Source organism: Salvia miltiorrhiza, chromosome 1, assembly GCF_028751815.1.
Source record: "Salvia miltiorrhiza cultivar Shanhuang (shh) chromosome 1, IMPLAD_Smil_shh, whole genome shotgun sequence".
NCBI classification, from domain to species: domain Eukaryota; kingdom Viridiplantae; phylum Streptophyta; class Magnoliopsida; order Lamiales; family Lamiaceae; genus Salvia; species Salvia miltiorrhiza.
The window spans coordinates 25,904,001-25,920,468 of NC_080387.1; the positions used below are offsets into that span (position 1 = coordinate 25,904,001).

At 37.7% G+C, this 16,468-nt stretch overlaps 1 protein-coding gene across 4 annotated transcripts; it reads left to right on the forward strand.

The window, feature by feature from the left end:
* The first annotated feature begins 614 nt into the window (after positions 1–614).
* LOC131016840 (hydroxymethylglutaryl-CoA lyase, mitochondrial) lies at positions 615–6,368 on the forward strand. Of its 4 annotated transcripts, none has more exons than XM_057945620.1 (9): positions 615–1,019; positions 2,199–2,391; positions 2,874–3,060; positions 3,536–3,715; positions 3,836–3,916; positions 4,003–4,166; positions 4,474–4,610; positions 5,537–5,652; positions 5,932–6,368. In XM_057945620.1, the coding sequence occupies exons 2-9, from the start codon at positions 2,225–2,227 to the stop codon at positions 6,175–6,177; spliced, it is 1,278 nt and encodes a 425-aa protein (XP_057801603.1). In that variant the 5' UTR covers positions 615–1,019; positions 2,199–2,224; the 3' UTR covers positions 6,178–6,368. The 4 variants fall into 4 exon arrangements, with proteins under 4 accessions (XP_057801603.1, XP_057801608.1, XP_057801614.1 ...); XM_057945625.1 differs by having other exon boundaries at positions 615–955; XM_057945631.1 differs by having other exon boundaries at positions 615–934.
* Positions 6,369–16,468: the final 10,100 nt, after the last annotated feature.

The window sequence follows — 16,468 nt, forward strand, 5'->3', positions numbered from 1 at the left end:
TTGTATTTTTTGTCCTATGTAATCTACCGCCAAAAAAAAAATCTTCTAGAAGCTCCATATGTCTAGATATTTTTCATTTTAATTCCTTTTGTACATATTTAATCCCCTACTTTTTAAGATGCATTTTCTTTTTGTGCTGCTTTCTAATTGCTTGAGATACAAGACCCACTAGGCAGTAGGCACTAACTACTTCCAGTATTTTACTCACCTTTTTAGTTTCATCCAAAATAAGAAGAAAAATAAGAAAATAGAAAGATTTGGGTGACTTTGTAAGCTGAATTAGAAATTTTAATAGAGAGAAAGAGAGAAAACAAAAGAAACCCTTGAGAGTTATTAGTATAATTTACATGAAAAAAAATAATCTTCAAAATTATAGCATTGCAGTTAGATTCTTGTGTCTTTGATGGGCTATACATACAAATCGTGAAAAATAATATAACTATAACATTAAATTCTTTTGAGAAAGTAATGATCTTTCATTAAAAGGGGAAAAAAAGAGGGAGTAGAGGAAAATGGTAATTAAAATTATAATAAATAAAAAAGGTGTAGAAAATAATAAATTTATGGAGGTGTGGAAATTGACCAACTTCCAACTGAAAACTACCTACCACCCTTCCCACCATTCCTCTCTCTCTCTCTCTCTCTCTCTAGATTCCTACTGCTGGCCAGTCATTGCATTGAAGTCCCAATTACAAGAAATTCAAAATCCCCACACCTAGAAAACCCTAAATCGCAATCAACTCAACAAATTCACGCGCAGAATTCGAACAAGTGTAGTTGTTTTTTATTCTATATACAGAATTCTCCGTCACGTTTGTGCGGTGCCTTGTTCGCTATTCTGTCCCATACGCACCAACCACTACTTGTCCCATTTTCTTGCGTGTCTCGCTAGCAATCGCAAATTTTCGACTCTGCCAAAGCTTATTTAGGGAAGGTGGGGGCTGGGATTTTCAAGGTTTTTCTGAATTCTTCCTTTCCAATTTCAGAAGCCTGCAGGTTTTCCTTTTTGTTGATTCTAGGTATTGCTATCTTTCTCTCGAACTATCTGTTTTTCTGCTTGGACGTGTGTCGGTTCGGATGCGCTCCGTGTTTTGTAGATGACAAAATTTCTAGTTTGTTGCTCGGTTTTTGATATTGTCTTTTTTATCGAGAAAACTGGGAATACACACGTTTTCGGTGAAAGGGGAAGGGAAATCGAGGTTCATTTGACTTTGTTTGTTGTTTTTTTCGTGCTTGGGATTTACTGGAGAAGGATAGGAATATAAGAGATTTTGATTTGAATAAGGAAGGTGTTGGAGCTTCATTAGAGTATTTCCTTGGAGGAATGTTCAGGGCTATCGGCATGGTTATCTCAAATGAGAGTTAAAATTACCTCTTTTTTGTTAAGATTAAAGTGATGGCGTTTGTGGTTGGACCTATATGGAGTTAGTAGCTTTGTGATTTCTAGCATAGACTCAGAATTGCTGCAGAGTTTTGTTGCTTTGTTTGATTGGTAGTACATGGAAGTGACACGGCGTTATCTGGCTACATTAGTTCTTGCTAATTCACATCTGACATACTGGAGGATAACAGCAGTTGACTATGACATGGCATTATCAAATTCAAACATGGTCATTATTTGAAAAATACAAGTTATCTTGTGAAATTTATGTAGATCAAGCAGTATAAAGTACTTCATTTAAAACTTACGTACCCCTTAAAAGTGATTACAGAAAAACTTAGGACTGGTTGTGGGATGAAAAGAAGCAAGAGTAGTTGACAGATTTTCTGGTGCACTGTTCTTTGTATTCTCGACTCCTTATAACTATAAAGTTCCGCATCTGTAAAGAAGAAGTTCTTGAGTCTTGTTATTTTCAGCTTTTCAAATATTTTCAATCTACATGTGCTTATAACTCTCTAATCTCATGATCATTACAAATACAATAACTATTTTACTTTCTTGGTAACTTGTATATATAATTCATCTTGAAGTGAACTGAACGTAGAATGTTGGTCCTGATGTCATTACTCACTAATTTTCCATCGAATCTGGGTATTTAGATTCTTGGCTATAACAGTGTGGTTATGATTCTCCATGCATCGCTATTGACTGTTGTCAGTTTCTGTCTGTTTAGATTTAATGCTTCACTAATTGACTGTTGCCAGCTGATGGGCCTAGAATTATTCTCAAAGCAAGCTATTTCTTATTGTGGTTTCAGTTGCTGCTGCATTCACTTTCACAACAATGTCAAGTTTGGAGGAGCCTCTTGGTCTTGACAAGCTTCCAGCTTTGAGCAATATTGACCAAATTTATAGGTTCTCATCCAGTGCATGCAGGCCTATCCCAGAAGATATGGGAATGGGAAACTGCTGGATTGAAGGGAGAAATTGCAGCTCATCTAATAGCTGCAAGTAAGTGAACTTTCTTCTAGGAATGGTTTTCTGCTTCGACATGTGTCTTTGGTCATTGTTATTGGCCTTGTTTGTTTATCACTTTTTAACCTGTTCTTATGCATCATTGTTGCCTACTGATTTTAGCCAAGCTCTTTCAATACTTCTTATACATACTGAAGAGCATATCAGATTTTTTTTTGGGTTGTTTAACACATAAATTTAAAGAGCATGTGACAGTGGACTCGAACATGAAACCTTTGGCCTTAGGCATTGACCACTCTACCGCTAAGCCAACACATGCACACATCATATCAGAATTATTGCTTTTGGATTCAGTCATCAGCTAGTTGGGAAATTATAAATATTAAGGTTATTACTTCCTCGTATCAAACTCGAAAACATCATCTGCCTTTTCCACTTGACCAATTCTTCAAAACTGTGATAACCTCTTTTAAGATTTCAGGGTCTTTAACTTGTACACCAATTTCTCTTATTTTCAGCGAAGATTTTGAAGAGTACAAACAAGAGCATGTTACGCGGAGAAGACAAAAAAGAAACTCGTTCCAGAGGACTTCAAGTCTAGGTAGAGGTTCGGTGGCCTGTGGAAACATGAGTGAGTTTCACTATTTATCCAATCATCAGTGTCCATCCTGCTGTGACAATGACACCGGGGAATCAAAATATATGGTAATCCATTCAGTTCAGCTAAAAGTTTTGCCAAGTCCTCAAAGAACTTATCAGTTTTGACTTTTGAGTTCTGGATATTACGGTAATTAAAGAAAACATATTTGTAAATAGCATGTTAAATATGTTACTCATATAAAATCTTCTATCAAACAGCTTTTTTTTTTTTCGGAAATCCTTTCTTGTATCATCACCATATTTGCATTGCAAATAGCATGTTAAATATGTTGCTCATTTGATAAAATCTTCTCTATTGTTATCGAACAGCTTTTGGTGCTCCTTTCCTGTGTCTATCACCATGTTTGCACTATACCAGCAAGGATTTTTGTTTCAATATGTTGCTCTTTTGATAAAAAAAAAATTTGACTTCCTCCCCAAACAGGATTTTTTTGCAGTCCCTTACAGTATTTAATTTAACACCATATTTGTGTGGATATACTGCAATATCTTTTAAGCAACAAATATTTGCATACTGTAGCTTTTCAAGGGTGTACCAAAATATGTGAAGATTGTTGAAGTTGGCCCCAGGGACGGGCTGCAAAATGAGAAAACAGTTGTCCCAACATCCGTCAAAATCAAATTGATCCGCAAATTAGTTTCGTCTGGATTGGCAGTTGTTGAGGCTACAAGTTTTGTTTCGCCAAAGTGGGTACCTCAGGTACTAATTTATTTTGAAGCTGTTCTCACCTATTTGTTCTCATAATCTCATTTTTGTGGCCTTAAATACTAGATATTTTGGGTCTTTCATTTGTTTAATTCCCTATATTTGCTTAACTAGCTGGCAGATGCAAAGGATGTGATGGAAGCAATTAAGAATTTGGAAGGAGTTAGATTGCCTGTTCTGACTCCCAATCTTAAGGTGGGTATTATTAATTGTAATCAAATTTTGTCCAGCCATTTCTTTATGTTGGAATGAGAAGTGATATTTCATAACAATTTTGATAGGGCTTTGAAGCTGCTGTTGCAGCAGGTGCAAAAGAAGTAGCTGTATTTGCATCAGCTTCTGAGTCATTCTCAAAATCAAATATTAATTGCAGTATTGAAGAGAGCTTGGCTCGTTATCGTGCTGTAACTTCTGCTGCCAAAAAGCTTTCAATTCCTGTGCGTGGGTATGATTTGTTGTCTACCCCATAGTTATTCTCCCATCTCCAAAACTGAATTCTACTCAGAAAGAGAGAGAAAAGTTAACATTTCAAATTTCCTGACGAGATAACTTGAAAAACAAGTTTGTTGCATGGCCTTGACAACTATGATGCAATATTTTTTCATCCTTTGACAACTATGGAACTTCATGAAAGTTCTGTAAATTATAAATTCTTTTTTACAAATTACGGCTAACACTTTCTGGAGAAGACAATCATTCTTCATCATCATAGCTTGAGTTTGGTTGATGATATTCATGTAAACCTTCAACAGGTATGTGTCTTGTGTTGTTGGCTGCCCAGTGGAGGGATATATCTCTCCATCAAAAGTTGCATATGTGGCAAAGGAACTTCATAATATGGGCTGTTTTGAGATCTCTCTTGGAGATACAGTAGGAGTTGCTACACCAGGTAAAGGAGTTTCGTCTTCTTCTTCTTCTTCTTCTTCTTCTTCTTCTTGTTTCTTTTCTTGGTTTATTTTGATTTTGATACATAATCTTTCTTCCCCATGATGCAACTTGTGATATTATAAGTGAATTACTACAGTGTGGTTACAGAGGACACACTTGCCAGAACAGCCAATTTATCTTTATTGACCATAAAAGTTTTCATGGAGTTGGATATCATATTTTTTAGATTGTGTTAACATCTAAGGTTTATGTGAATACATTAGGGGAATACACTCCCCTGAGTAAATGTTGAGGGGTTTGTTTGCACCTTATCCCTCTGTTAGTTATTGCTTAAAGTATGCATATATGCACATATATATACCTCCGTATTTCTGTGTGTATGTGTAATTCATGAATATGTAAGCATGCCTGTATACACAAATACTCCCTCCGTCCCCCATAAATATGCATAGGTGCTTCTGGCACAGCTTTTAATGAAAAGTTGTTTAAAGTATTGATAGTGGAGAAAGGATCCCACATTAAGGGATTGTTAAGTAGATTGTGGGTAAATAGTGTAAGTTACAAGGGTAAAATTCTAAAAATTATGTGTGGCGTAGTGTCCAAAAATAGGGTGTACATAAATATGTGGTACGGAGGGAGTAATATATATACACATATTAACGTATAAATATTTGTATCTATGTTTGTACGTGTGTGTACTCACTTCAGAAATTATTTCAATATTATAGTTCAAACTTTTTCTTCTCATGTCATTGTTAGCTGTTTCGATGTTTACCATCATTGTAAACTTGGACTCATTTTGTTCTGGACAATCAAGAAGATGATCGTAATAGAAAAATTGCTTGACATTCTTGAATGTCTCTCTGTAATTTCAGTTTCCCTGATTTCTTGCTCTATTGGAGACATCTAAAGGTTATCTTGGCATAGGTACCGTACTTCCTATGCTCGAAGCTGTGATGGCTGTTGTCCCTGTAGAGAAACTTGCAGTTCATTTCCATGACACGTATGGACAGTCTCTACCTAATATTCTGTTATCCCTCCAAGTGAGTAACTTCTCTCTAACACTACCATGTATGCTGCAATCATGATCTAATTCATTTCCTACCACCATAACTGCATTGTACATAAAGGAACAAAAAACCTCTGAATATGTCATTCCATTAGATTTCAAACTGAGCAAGAGTGCAACGGCAACATATCCACATACAACCATTTATGTCCTTGTTTGTTTATTAGTAAACTCTCCAAGATAGAAAAGGTTGAATGAATGAGTGAGGAGCATGCATATTATGCGTGGTTGTTGACGAATTTGTCCTTGATAGATGGGAATTAGCACGGTGGATTCATCCGTTTCTGGTCTAGGAGGATGCCCCTATGCCAAGGGGGCTTCGGGAAATGTTGCGACTGAGGATGTGGTGTACATGCTTAATGGTCTTGGTGTGAAGACCAATGTTGACATGGGCAAGCTCTTGTCAGCAGGCGAGTATATCAGCCAGTTTTTGGGGCGTCCATCGGGCTCCAAGACGGCGATTGCAATCAGCCGCAGAGATTCGAGAGAGGGCTGCTGAATAATATATTTAGTAGGGTATAAAATCAAATGTATACTACCATTTATAAGACAAGCTATCCAATTGTTTGAGACACTACTCTAGTAGTATTCAAGATTTTGATAAGAAATGAATGGCATGTAATCGAGACCCATCTCATAAATGTAGTGTTATCATTAATATTTATCGAGATGCCAAAGTTATTCTGGTCTTGTCTTGTCCCTTGAGAAAAGAAAAAAGTTACTCTAGTCTGGTCTTGTGGAATGTTGTACTCCCTCCGTCCCATTATTTATGGGACAATGCTTTTCGGCACGGAGATTAAGGAGAAGCAAATTAGGTGAAAATGATGTAGGAGTATATATTTAAGTTTGTGTTTAAGGGATTGTTTAAATTTTTTGTTATTTCTTGCAAATATGCAGTAAATGTTTTCCAAAAATTGTTTTCATAACAAAACTAACAAAAATTATGAAACAAAATGCTGAAAATAATTGCAGAAATCTCTTGTTCTTGGAGAATGAGTTTATTAGTGAATTTATGAAACATAAAATTAGTTTCGCCAAATGCAAAGACCAAACAAAAATTATGTTAATGGGGAAACCAAACAAAAATTTTGTATTCCTCCTGATGCAGAAATCAAACAAAAATTATGAATATAAATTTAAAAATCTCTTGTTCTTCCAGAAAGCTTCGCATTCTTACTGAAACCACCAAAACCCCTATCCTCTAATTATCATTGCACAACTATATTAAAGAATCATGAAAATTAAAATTGAAATAAAAACCCACAAAAATTCAAGAGCGAAACGAAGATTTTTCCAAAAATTGTAGAAATTGCAGAAGATTTTAAACTGTAAATGAAGCAAAATTTTCCAGAAATTGCAGAATGGGAATGCTACGCCGGAGAGGGCGCCGCGGTGGTTGGCTGTCGTCACCGGGAATCGAGCGGGAACACACAGAGAGCAACCCAGAAACATCTCTAGATCCCCAAATCACCAAATCCACAAATCCATGAATCAAAAAATCAAATCTAATGTAGGATGAAGTCTGTGGAGCAGTCGCGCCGTTGGTACGAGCCCTAGGAGGCGGTGAAGTCGGTGTAGGCGGCGAACTCCGCCGCTCGCACTCCGCCACACCGCGACTATGGTTTCACTAGTGACAGCGTCGAATGATGGAGTGATCAGAGAGGGAGGCAGGGGCTTGGGCGCGGCGGAGGTTGGCTGTCGTCGCCGGGAAGCCGGCGGCGGCGCTCTTCAACGGGGAGAGAAAGGTGGAGGCGACGAGAGAAGACGAGAGGATTTGGGTTCACTGCGAGCTGGTAGGTGGGGGAAGGAGAGAGAGAAGAAGAAGTAGGAAATGAGTTTTAGGTGGATAATTAGTGATTAGGTGGATAATTAGCGAATATATTAATGTTTAAATGCCCCCTGATTTTTTCCAAAAAAGGAAATGTGTCATGTAGGTTGGGACAACCCAAAAAGGAATACGTGTCATGAATAATGGGACGGAGGGAGTAGTATTTTGCAATTTTGTGTCACTTTACTGCAAAACCTATTACATAATGCCTTATCGTTTAGAAAAAGCCAAAGAAGACTTGATCCCTTTGAAGTAGGTCGCCTCTTTTGAAGTTGTTGCACTTCATTCTGTATAATTTGTTTCATATGAATAATAAAAGTTTTTGTTGGGTAGTGGTAATGTAATTAATATGGCCAAAAGTATGAGTTCAATCTACCGTTAATCATTAAAATTATTTGTTCGCTTGATAATAGTAATAATAACAATGGATTGGATTTTAATATCTACAAATTAAATTTATAAATAAAAAGAATAATGATAAAAATTGGGTGAAATGAAGAATCTAGGCGAGGAGGAATATTAAACAATTCACATCAAATCAAATAATAATAATAATAATAATAATAATAATAATAATAATAATAATAATAATAATAATAATAATAATAATAATAATAATAATAGTGATTTTAGAGGAATAAGAATAACAAAAATGGTAAAAATTAAAATAATATTTCATCCGTCCATGAAAATTATACCACAATTTTCTTTTTTCGTCCGTCCACAAAAAATATGCCACGTTCATTATTAGTAGTAGGGTCCACACAACTCATTTAAATTTTATCCTTCCTACACCACTTATTTACACCATTTGCCATTACAAACCCACACAAATTATTTTAACCAATCTCATTAAGTTAATTAACTTGAACTAATTGACACTAACCCTAATTCAACTAACACACCCTCATTTACTCATTTATTATGCAATTCTAGAATTATCTCACTTTCTCTTTGTCTTTGAACCCTAGCACCTTTCTCATCTTGAAGATGATTTCTTCAGATGAATGGTCCCCTCAATCTCACGACTCTTTGTCTTGTGGTGCTTGAAACCCCTTTTGATTCTGTTGACGACAGCGAGTATGAATCCTTGCTCGTTGGAGAAATCGACAGAGAATGGCCCCTATATGATGTTGTGGTGCCTGATTCAGAATTTGATAAAGATTCCTTGGTTGATTCTGAGGTTTCCATTATCATTGAAGTCGCGAGGCTCCATATTGAGTTTGGTGCCTCCAATCCCCTTTGAGTGGACCATTCAAAGGAAAATTCGGTATCTTGAACTGTATTTGCTGCCCTAGTGCGTTGTCTCTTTTATGATCATGTGATTTTGTTCCCTAATTCACTGTCCCTCTCGAAATCTTTAGCTATGCATGCTCACTATCTCGATTTGGTTTTGAATGATTTGGCGCCCTCTATGAGGAATTTACATTCCTACTGCAATGTGATAGCAATCGCTAGGATTTACATTCCTAGTTTGTGGAAGGCTTCACTTTGACAGTCCCTATTTGTCAGTGATGTTAATTAAACCAAAAAATTGAGATTTTCCCTAATGAACATTGTTTCTAATTAACATTATCCCTAATTAGTAACCACTAGGAATAAGTTTCGAAAGGGGGTGTAAAAAATGGAATTCATATAAAAACACATAAATTATACTCCCGGTGTCCACCAATTTGTGTCCTAGGGGAAGGTGACACAAGTTTTAAGAAAAAATGTATTGTTTATTTGTTGAGTGGAGAAAGGGGGCACGACTTTTAAGAAAAAATAATTTATTTGTTAAGAAAATAGTTACTAAAAATAAGTAGGACACAAATTGGTGGATGGATCAAAATGACAAATTATAATGTATTAACTAGTAACTACCAACCTTCAACTATTTCACCATAGTTCTCGAATAGCACACTTTCATTGGTATCATAAGAGAGTCCTGCAGGAAGCCGAACACTTTTCTTTAATTAAATTTAAGACGAGTAACCATCTGAGAAAACTAATGTATGGTCGCTCAATTTAGAATATAACAATCAAATGGTAATTATCTACCTAGTCCTTTGAGCAAATTAATCATTTTTTTTTTGCCAGAAGTGAAAATTGTTAGGGATTAATCAGTTCTAATAAAAGCGCCAAAGTGGATTGCCCCTTGTAAACAGTGAACTAATCATTTTCAACCATGAAAACAACTTAACGAGTATATACCATGCTTCCTAGTTCTAACTTGCATTTTAAACTTTATGTTTTCAAATACTAAACGTTCTTCATTCATTGGGTCATTTTATCGAACAGGAAATAGAACCACAATTAGGATGGAAAAAGCAAGTCCAATAACGTTTTTTTTAATAGTTTAAACCCGAAATCGGGTTACACGTATTTCGTGTAAACTCGCCCTATAATGCGTTACACGTTCAACATGTTACACGAGTAACGCGGAACGTGTAACGCTTTGATGATGCTCTTAAGGACACATTGCGCACAAATATGCGAAGGAAGGAGAGAGAGAGAGACCTCCGACGAATAGTTGCATGTGACACCGTGTACAGAGCGGAGATGTAAGGGCGAGACGAATCTTTTGCAAAACAACGCATCCTCCGCGAGGATTCAACATTGCGCATCAAATGATGACGAACAATCTTTACAGTACCAACCAGAAAGAAACGGAAAATTTAGTTACAACCTCTATCAGCCCAACTATATAATCAGCCTTGCCTAAAAAAAACAACCTCCATCAGCCTAAAACTACGCAGCAACTTTTTTTTAGGTGACGTCGCTGCCTTGGGCAGCGACTGCGGCGGCAAGAGCTCCGGATTGATGTTTTGAAGCACACCACCCTCAGGAATGATCACACCTTGCAACAGTTTCCCGAGCTCCTCGTCCTTCCTCACAGCCAACAAAATGTGCCTCGGAATGATTTTTTTCTTATTCCGACACTTAGCCGCATATCCAGCCAACTCCAGCACCTGAAATCCAATAAATTTTCAATAAATCAACAATCATAATCAGACAACAATGGCGCAATCTCAGATCCATAACACAATTCAATGCTACTGGACTAATAAATCATCAAATATTCATGAAGCTTAAATCATTATCATCCCCATCTTCATCCCTATCTCCATCATATTCATCTTCTTCATACTCATCAATCAATCTAAGGTCCCCACCTATATGATCATATAATCCAAATGTTAAAGTTCTTCAAGAATATTATCAAACTTTTTTGTTTAATAATATAAGTACCTCTAGTTTGTTTCATCATCCTTTGTCCACTTGAGCTTCCCGCTTGAATTGTTAGCGTCGATTCATCTTCCTCACTTTGGCTTAGATTGGTTACTCACTCATCATCAAAAGCCGAATCTTCAACAACCAAGTGATCAACATCATCCCTTCATTGTTGTATCATCAAATACTTGTACTTCAATTTCCTATTATACATGATGTACACTAAATCGTTCAACCTCGTCGTGGTTAGACAATTTCTTTTCTTTGTGTGCACATGATTGAATATACTCCAATTATGTTCACATGTGGATGGTGATCAAGTAAGTCCAAAGACCCTCACTATAAATCTTTTTAGCTCCGGAACATCATCTCCAAAATTGTCCCACCATGTAACCAATATAGAAGAAAACTTTGTATTAAATATTTATGATTGAAAATGAAATTAAATGACTAAATCATTAAATAATACCTAGTGGACGTGTCATGTACGATCCTAAAGATGACCAAATGCCAAACAATCCTTTCTTGTAATTGTAATCATCGAGTTTATTATCGATCTTGAAGTAAGTATTCTGATCTAGAACGAGCCGGTCCAAGCACTTATACAAACCACTCTTGATCTCCAAATGCGTGGAAACATTTGGCCTCCACTCGCATCTAGGATTAAGATAGTATCCAGTTGCATGCAAGTCTCTGTGCAACTGAGTATCCCACTTCTCGTTAATAATATCTCAAATTTCCTTCTATAAAGACACTTTTCCCTCGAAGTACATGGCTATATTTTCCTTTGCATCATCCACAGACCCATAAATAAACCTCATAGTCGACGTCTTCTAGCCATCAACCATCCTCAAAACATCTACAAATGGATTAGTGGTTTTAATAGAGTAAACCACATTAGGCCAAAATTTGTTATCGTTCATAACAATCTTCTTCACTTCTTTTTCATCATATTCTTTGCCCAAAAACATCTCTATCATGCTCTCGATACAAACATCGTTTGCAATGGTTGCTTCAATGCAAGCATGTTTTCTAGTGTCAAGTAGGCAGTGGCAAATTGTGTCGTTGCGGGCCGAAGCAAATCTTTTCTTGCTGTCTCTCTAAAAAGAGCTAACACCCACTGATGATTATATACAAAGTTTCTCACCTTCTGCGCCTTTAAGTAATGTATTTTTATGTTGTGGCAATTCACCAATCTTCTCTAGCATCAAGTCGATGCAATGTGCTGCACATAGAGCCCAATACAAACGTGTTCGCTTCTCCATCAATTTCTTTCTAGCACAAGTTGGATAACATGTTTTTCATCAACTTCCTCCACAAAAACATCTAGCAATTCATATAGTTTTTAGCATCTTTCACACAATCTGATGTGTCAACTATTTTTAAGAAAGTTGTTCGCCAATAAAGTTGATTAGACTTCTATTTCTCATATCCAACCAACCATCGGATAATATTGAAACACCAGTCTTCTTCCATGTTTCTTTAATCTCATCCACTGTCTTATCGATTGTTGGTGGAAGCCCGTCGTTGTAGACTTTTGTGCAAATAAATTTATAGTTTCTTATGCCCACAACTAGGTTCCGCTAGCGATAAGTATAAGGTCGATCCCACGAGGAGCATGTGTATCATTCTCTCTTGTCACGGTTACAATCAAACACTTTGAGGTATCGCTTTAGTCAGAGCGCAGGGAACAAAAGACTTTGCCTAGGAATGTGAAACTTAAATAAAACAAAGAAAAAACATAAAAATAGAGATAACCTAGTCTGGGCACAATCTCGTTAGGTTTGGGCAAAGTCATCGTTCATAGGTTCAAGGATATTCAATGTGTCTTTATATCATTGTTTATAGGTTGTTTGCTCAGTGAGTCGTGCTCTCATTGTCACGGTGTTACGTGCACAAGTTCATCCAGCCCTTATCTGCGCCTTTCGTATTGAGTGAAAGTATCTCCCTTCGTCCCTCTGTCCTGGTATATTTCCCGCATCACAACTTGAGTTGTGCAGGTATGCCCAAAATGCATTACCGAACATCAGATCCAAATGGTCACAGGCATGCCCAAAGGCATATTACCATCGCTTGCATCAACCACACTATACAGAGTAGGATTTCTCCAAACTTTTGCAGACGTACTGTTTGTAACTTAACTTTGCCCATAACGTTATCGGTAAAATAATATTCTGAGTTTGCCCAAGTTGTTTGGATTCAGGCCTAATGCTTCAGAAACACACATGCACAACTATTATGCCCTCATAAGACCTCACAATTTCACATGCTCATATTTAACTCGATTTTGCCCAATCCAGGAAAAAAACTTAACTAGACATGATAAAGTAAATAAAGATAAATAAAATAAAAGAAAATATCATACTTGGATTTAACGTTGAAGGTCAAAACGAAAAGCGATCTCTGCCGAAAACCAAATTTGGGCAGAGCAAATAAAAAAAGATAAATACAAAATAAACTAAGTCATGGTAGCAGCCATGGCTATCCAAACTACTCAAATGATTATATTGTGATTTATTTAAGCTCTCCAAAAAAAAGATGAAAAGTGATGTGTAAGATCTTATTCTGGCTGCAGAGGGTGTGCATCCATATTTAAAGGGTGAAGTGGGCCTTGGGCCAGGTCCATGCAGACTAGGGTTCCTGGGTGCAACAACTAGGGTTTCTGGGTCGAAGTCGGATGATTCTGATGTGTCTTTGGAAGAATCAGCGTCGTCTGCAACCATCGCTTTCTTCTTTGAGAAGCTGCGATCTTTCTTGGCTTTCAGCTCTTTGCGCTCAGATTGAGTCAGTTCAGGGCATTCATTTCGAAAGTGCCCTTTCTTTCTGCATCCAAAGCATTCCATGTCTTTGATGTCGTAAGCGGCTGACTTTCTTTCTCCGCTTCGATCAGTGGAATGTCTGGAGTTGCTTTCTCTTTCCTTTCCTTTGTAGTGCTGCTTGTGGAACCTTCTGTACTTCCGGAACTTGGACTCCATTTTGTTGAATCTTTCAGTTAACAAAGCATATTGACTGAAGAAGTCCTCAGGGTTGAGTTCCGTTGGTTCCTTGATTTGCTTCTTGCCTTCTCTTGCTGAAGCTTTCAGTGCTGCTCCTCTTGAGGTTGATGGACCATCTTCGTCTGATCCTCCAGCCTTCTTGATTCCAAGATTTCTCTGAAGGTCGAATTCATTTGCCATGAGGTCAGAGAAAAGCTTGTTTGTCGGGAGCTGACTGAATCCAGGCTTATGCTGATGAGCAACTGAGTAGATCTGCCATTCTCCTTGTGGCAGTGCTCGAAGAATCTTCAGATTGATTTCTCGTTGAGTGTATTTGTCTTTAGAAATGGATTGAACTTCATTCAGGATTTGATTGAATCTGAGTTCCATTTCTTCGACAGATTCATTCTTGAGCATGAGGAAGGAGTCGAACTTCTGGCAAGCTATGGATAGCTTATTCTTCTTGATTTCCTCGAAACCTACGCACATTCTTTTAAGAATATCCCACATCTCCATTGCAGTTCCGCACTTGATGATCTTCATGACATGCTTGTCGGGAACGGTGCCGGAGATGATGCTTTTGGCGAGGTTGTCTAGCTCATCTTGCTTCCTTTCTTCGATGGTGAAGTCTGCCTTTTGCTTTGGCTGGACCTCATCGTAGGGATCCTGTTGTGGGTCAACAGGAATCCGTTTGACGGTTTCGGTGATGATGATTGGTCCTTTGGTGATGACTTCCCACATTCGGCAATGTTGGGCGGTGAGGAAGCTTTCAAGCCGAAACTTCCATATGTCGTATTTTTCAATATTAAACATAGGTAGAGAAGATAATCTGCTGTGGTTAGTCTCCGTCAAAAAAGAGATAACAGATAACAACAGATAGAATAAACAGCAAGCACAAACTGAAAGAGAAAACTTTGTCGAGACCTTTGAGAAAAAGGATCTAGTTCAGTTAGAACCTAATCAGATACAGAGTGTTCTTGCGAACAACCTGCTCTGATACCAATTGTTAGGTCCCGGAGGGTCTCGAATAGGTGTATGGGGGGGAAGGGAATACACCTATGGGCTATTTTTATTTTCCTCAAAGTGAGGGATCTCCGGATAGAGATCTAAACGAAACTTTACACGCAAACAGTGACGCCTGTTGACTGAAAACAGTTTTGACCAAACAGGGTTGACGACTGATACTGAAAACTCTTCAGTAAGGAGTTATCAGTTAAGTTGCTGGAACTTAACTGATGCACTTATGGGCTTCAGTCGAGTTTGCTAAAACAGAGATGATAACACTCTTCCTGACTATCAAAAGCCTGACTATCAAAAGATAGATCAGTCAGACTGATATCATACGCAGCGGAAATTAAACTTAGTTTCGCAATAGCCTCGGTTGAGCACGTTGTTGGTCTTAGGTTTCTCTTTGCAGTTATTCAGTATTCAGTTTATCAATTGAAACAACACAAGTAGGAAAGTAAAACTGAAAGCTGTAAATAACACAGAGACTTTTACGTGGTTCGGAAAACACCCTTTCCTACATCCACGGTCGGTTGATCAGACCAACAATCCACTCCGCAAGTGCTTAACAGGTGCACTGCAAACCAAACAGTGTGTTTGCCGGGTGCACACAACCGTACCACTGAAGAAAACCCTTCTTCAGTACCCACACTTCACTCGTGTCGAATTTCTCTTGCTTAGCACAACCCGCGCTAAGACTCTCAGAGTCAGAGTACCTTCCTGAACTCCGAATCACTCAAACACTCAAATCTTTCTTCTGAAAGGAGGTTTGAACGGGTGACAACTATACTGCAAATAACAAGTTCTTTGGAGAAAGTTTGACCTTGGCTTCTGGGTAAACAGAGGTTTGCCTAAAGTCTAAGAGAATGTATGTAATCAGCAGTGACTGATTTTGGCTTTGGAATTCTCTTATTCGATTCAAGCTTTGGGAAGATTAAGCTTTAGGCTGAGTAGCGATTTTGGCAGAGCTTCAGCTTATGTCGTTGAATTGGTGAAGGTTGAAGTGATCCTCGAGCGCTATTTGTAGGAGAACTCTTGAATAGATCCGTTGGCGTAGAACGTCCTCAAGATTTCTTCCGTTGGAGAGCAATTCGAATTTGGGCTGAGGCTTCAATCTTCGAGGTTCTTTGTCTGGTGGAAACGGCTCTCTTGAGGGACAGGAGATGTGACGTCTCTGATAAAGTAACCACCAAATAGGAATGACCTCTGCAGAGATAAGATCCTGAGATCTCTGCATTTAATGCGGTTGTACTTTTGTGAGTACGTGGCTTCCTTTGAACGTTGGAAGATCAGTCCGAGGAAGAATGTTCAACTGATACTTGACTTTAGTATCAGTCCACGGCACGCATTAAGTAATCAGTTCCGAACTGATTCTTCAACTGATACTTCAGTTGGTATCTTCAGTCTTCAGTCTTCAGTCTTCAGATCCGCATACTAAACTAGAAACGAACTCTAACACTTGAGTTCAAAACTGTTCTAGTCTATTACAATTAAGACCTATGAATTTTGGTATCATCAAAACAAGGATTAGGATATTCCACAAGGTTCCCAACACCTACTACTAGTATATAAATAGGGAACACAGACATAGCCGGGAGAAGAGTAAAGACCCCAACTTTATTATTATTATTTTCGCATAGGAGATCGCTTTGTAAGTTTTCTTCGTTTTGGGATAAAAGCATATAGGTTTCGTCAAAATATTTCAAAGAAAAGTTAAGGTGAGGGATTATATGTTTTTGGTTATATTCATGTATGTTTTTATATGCTTT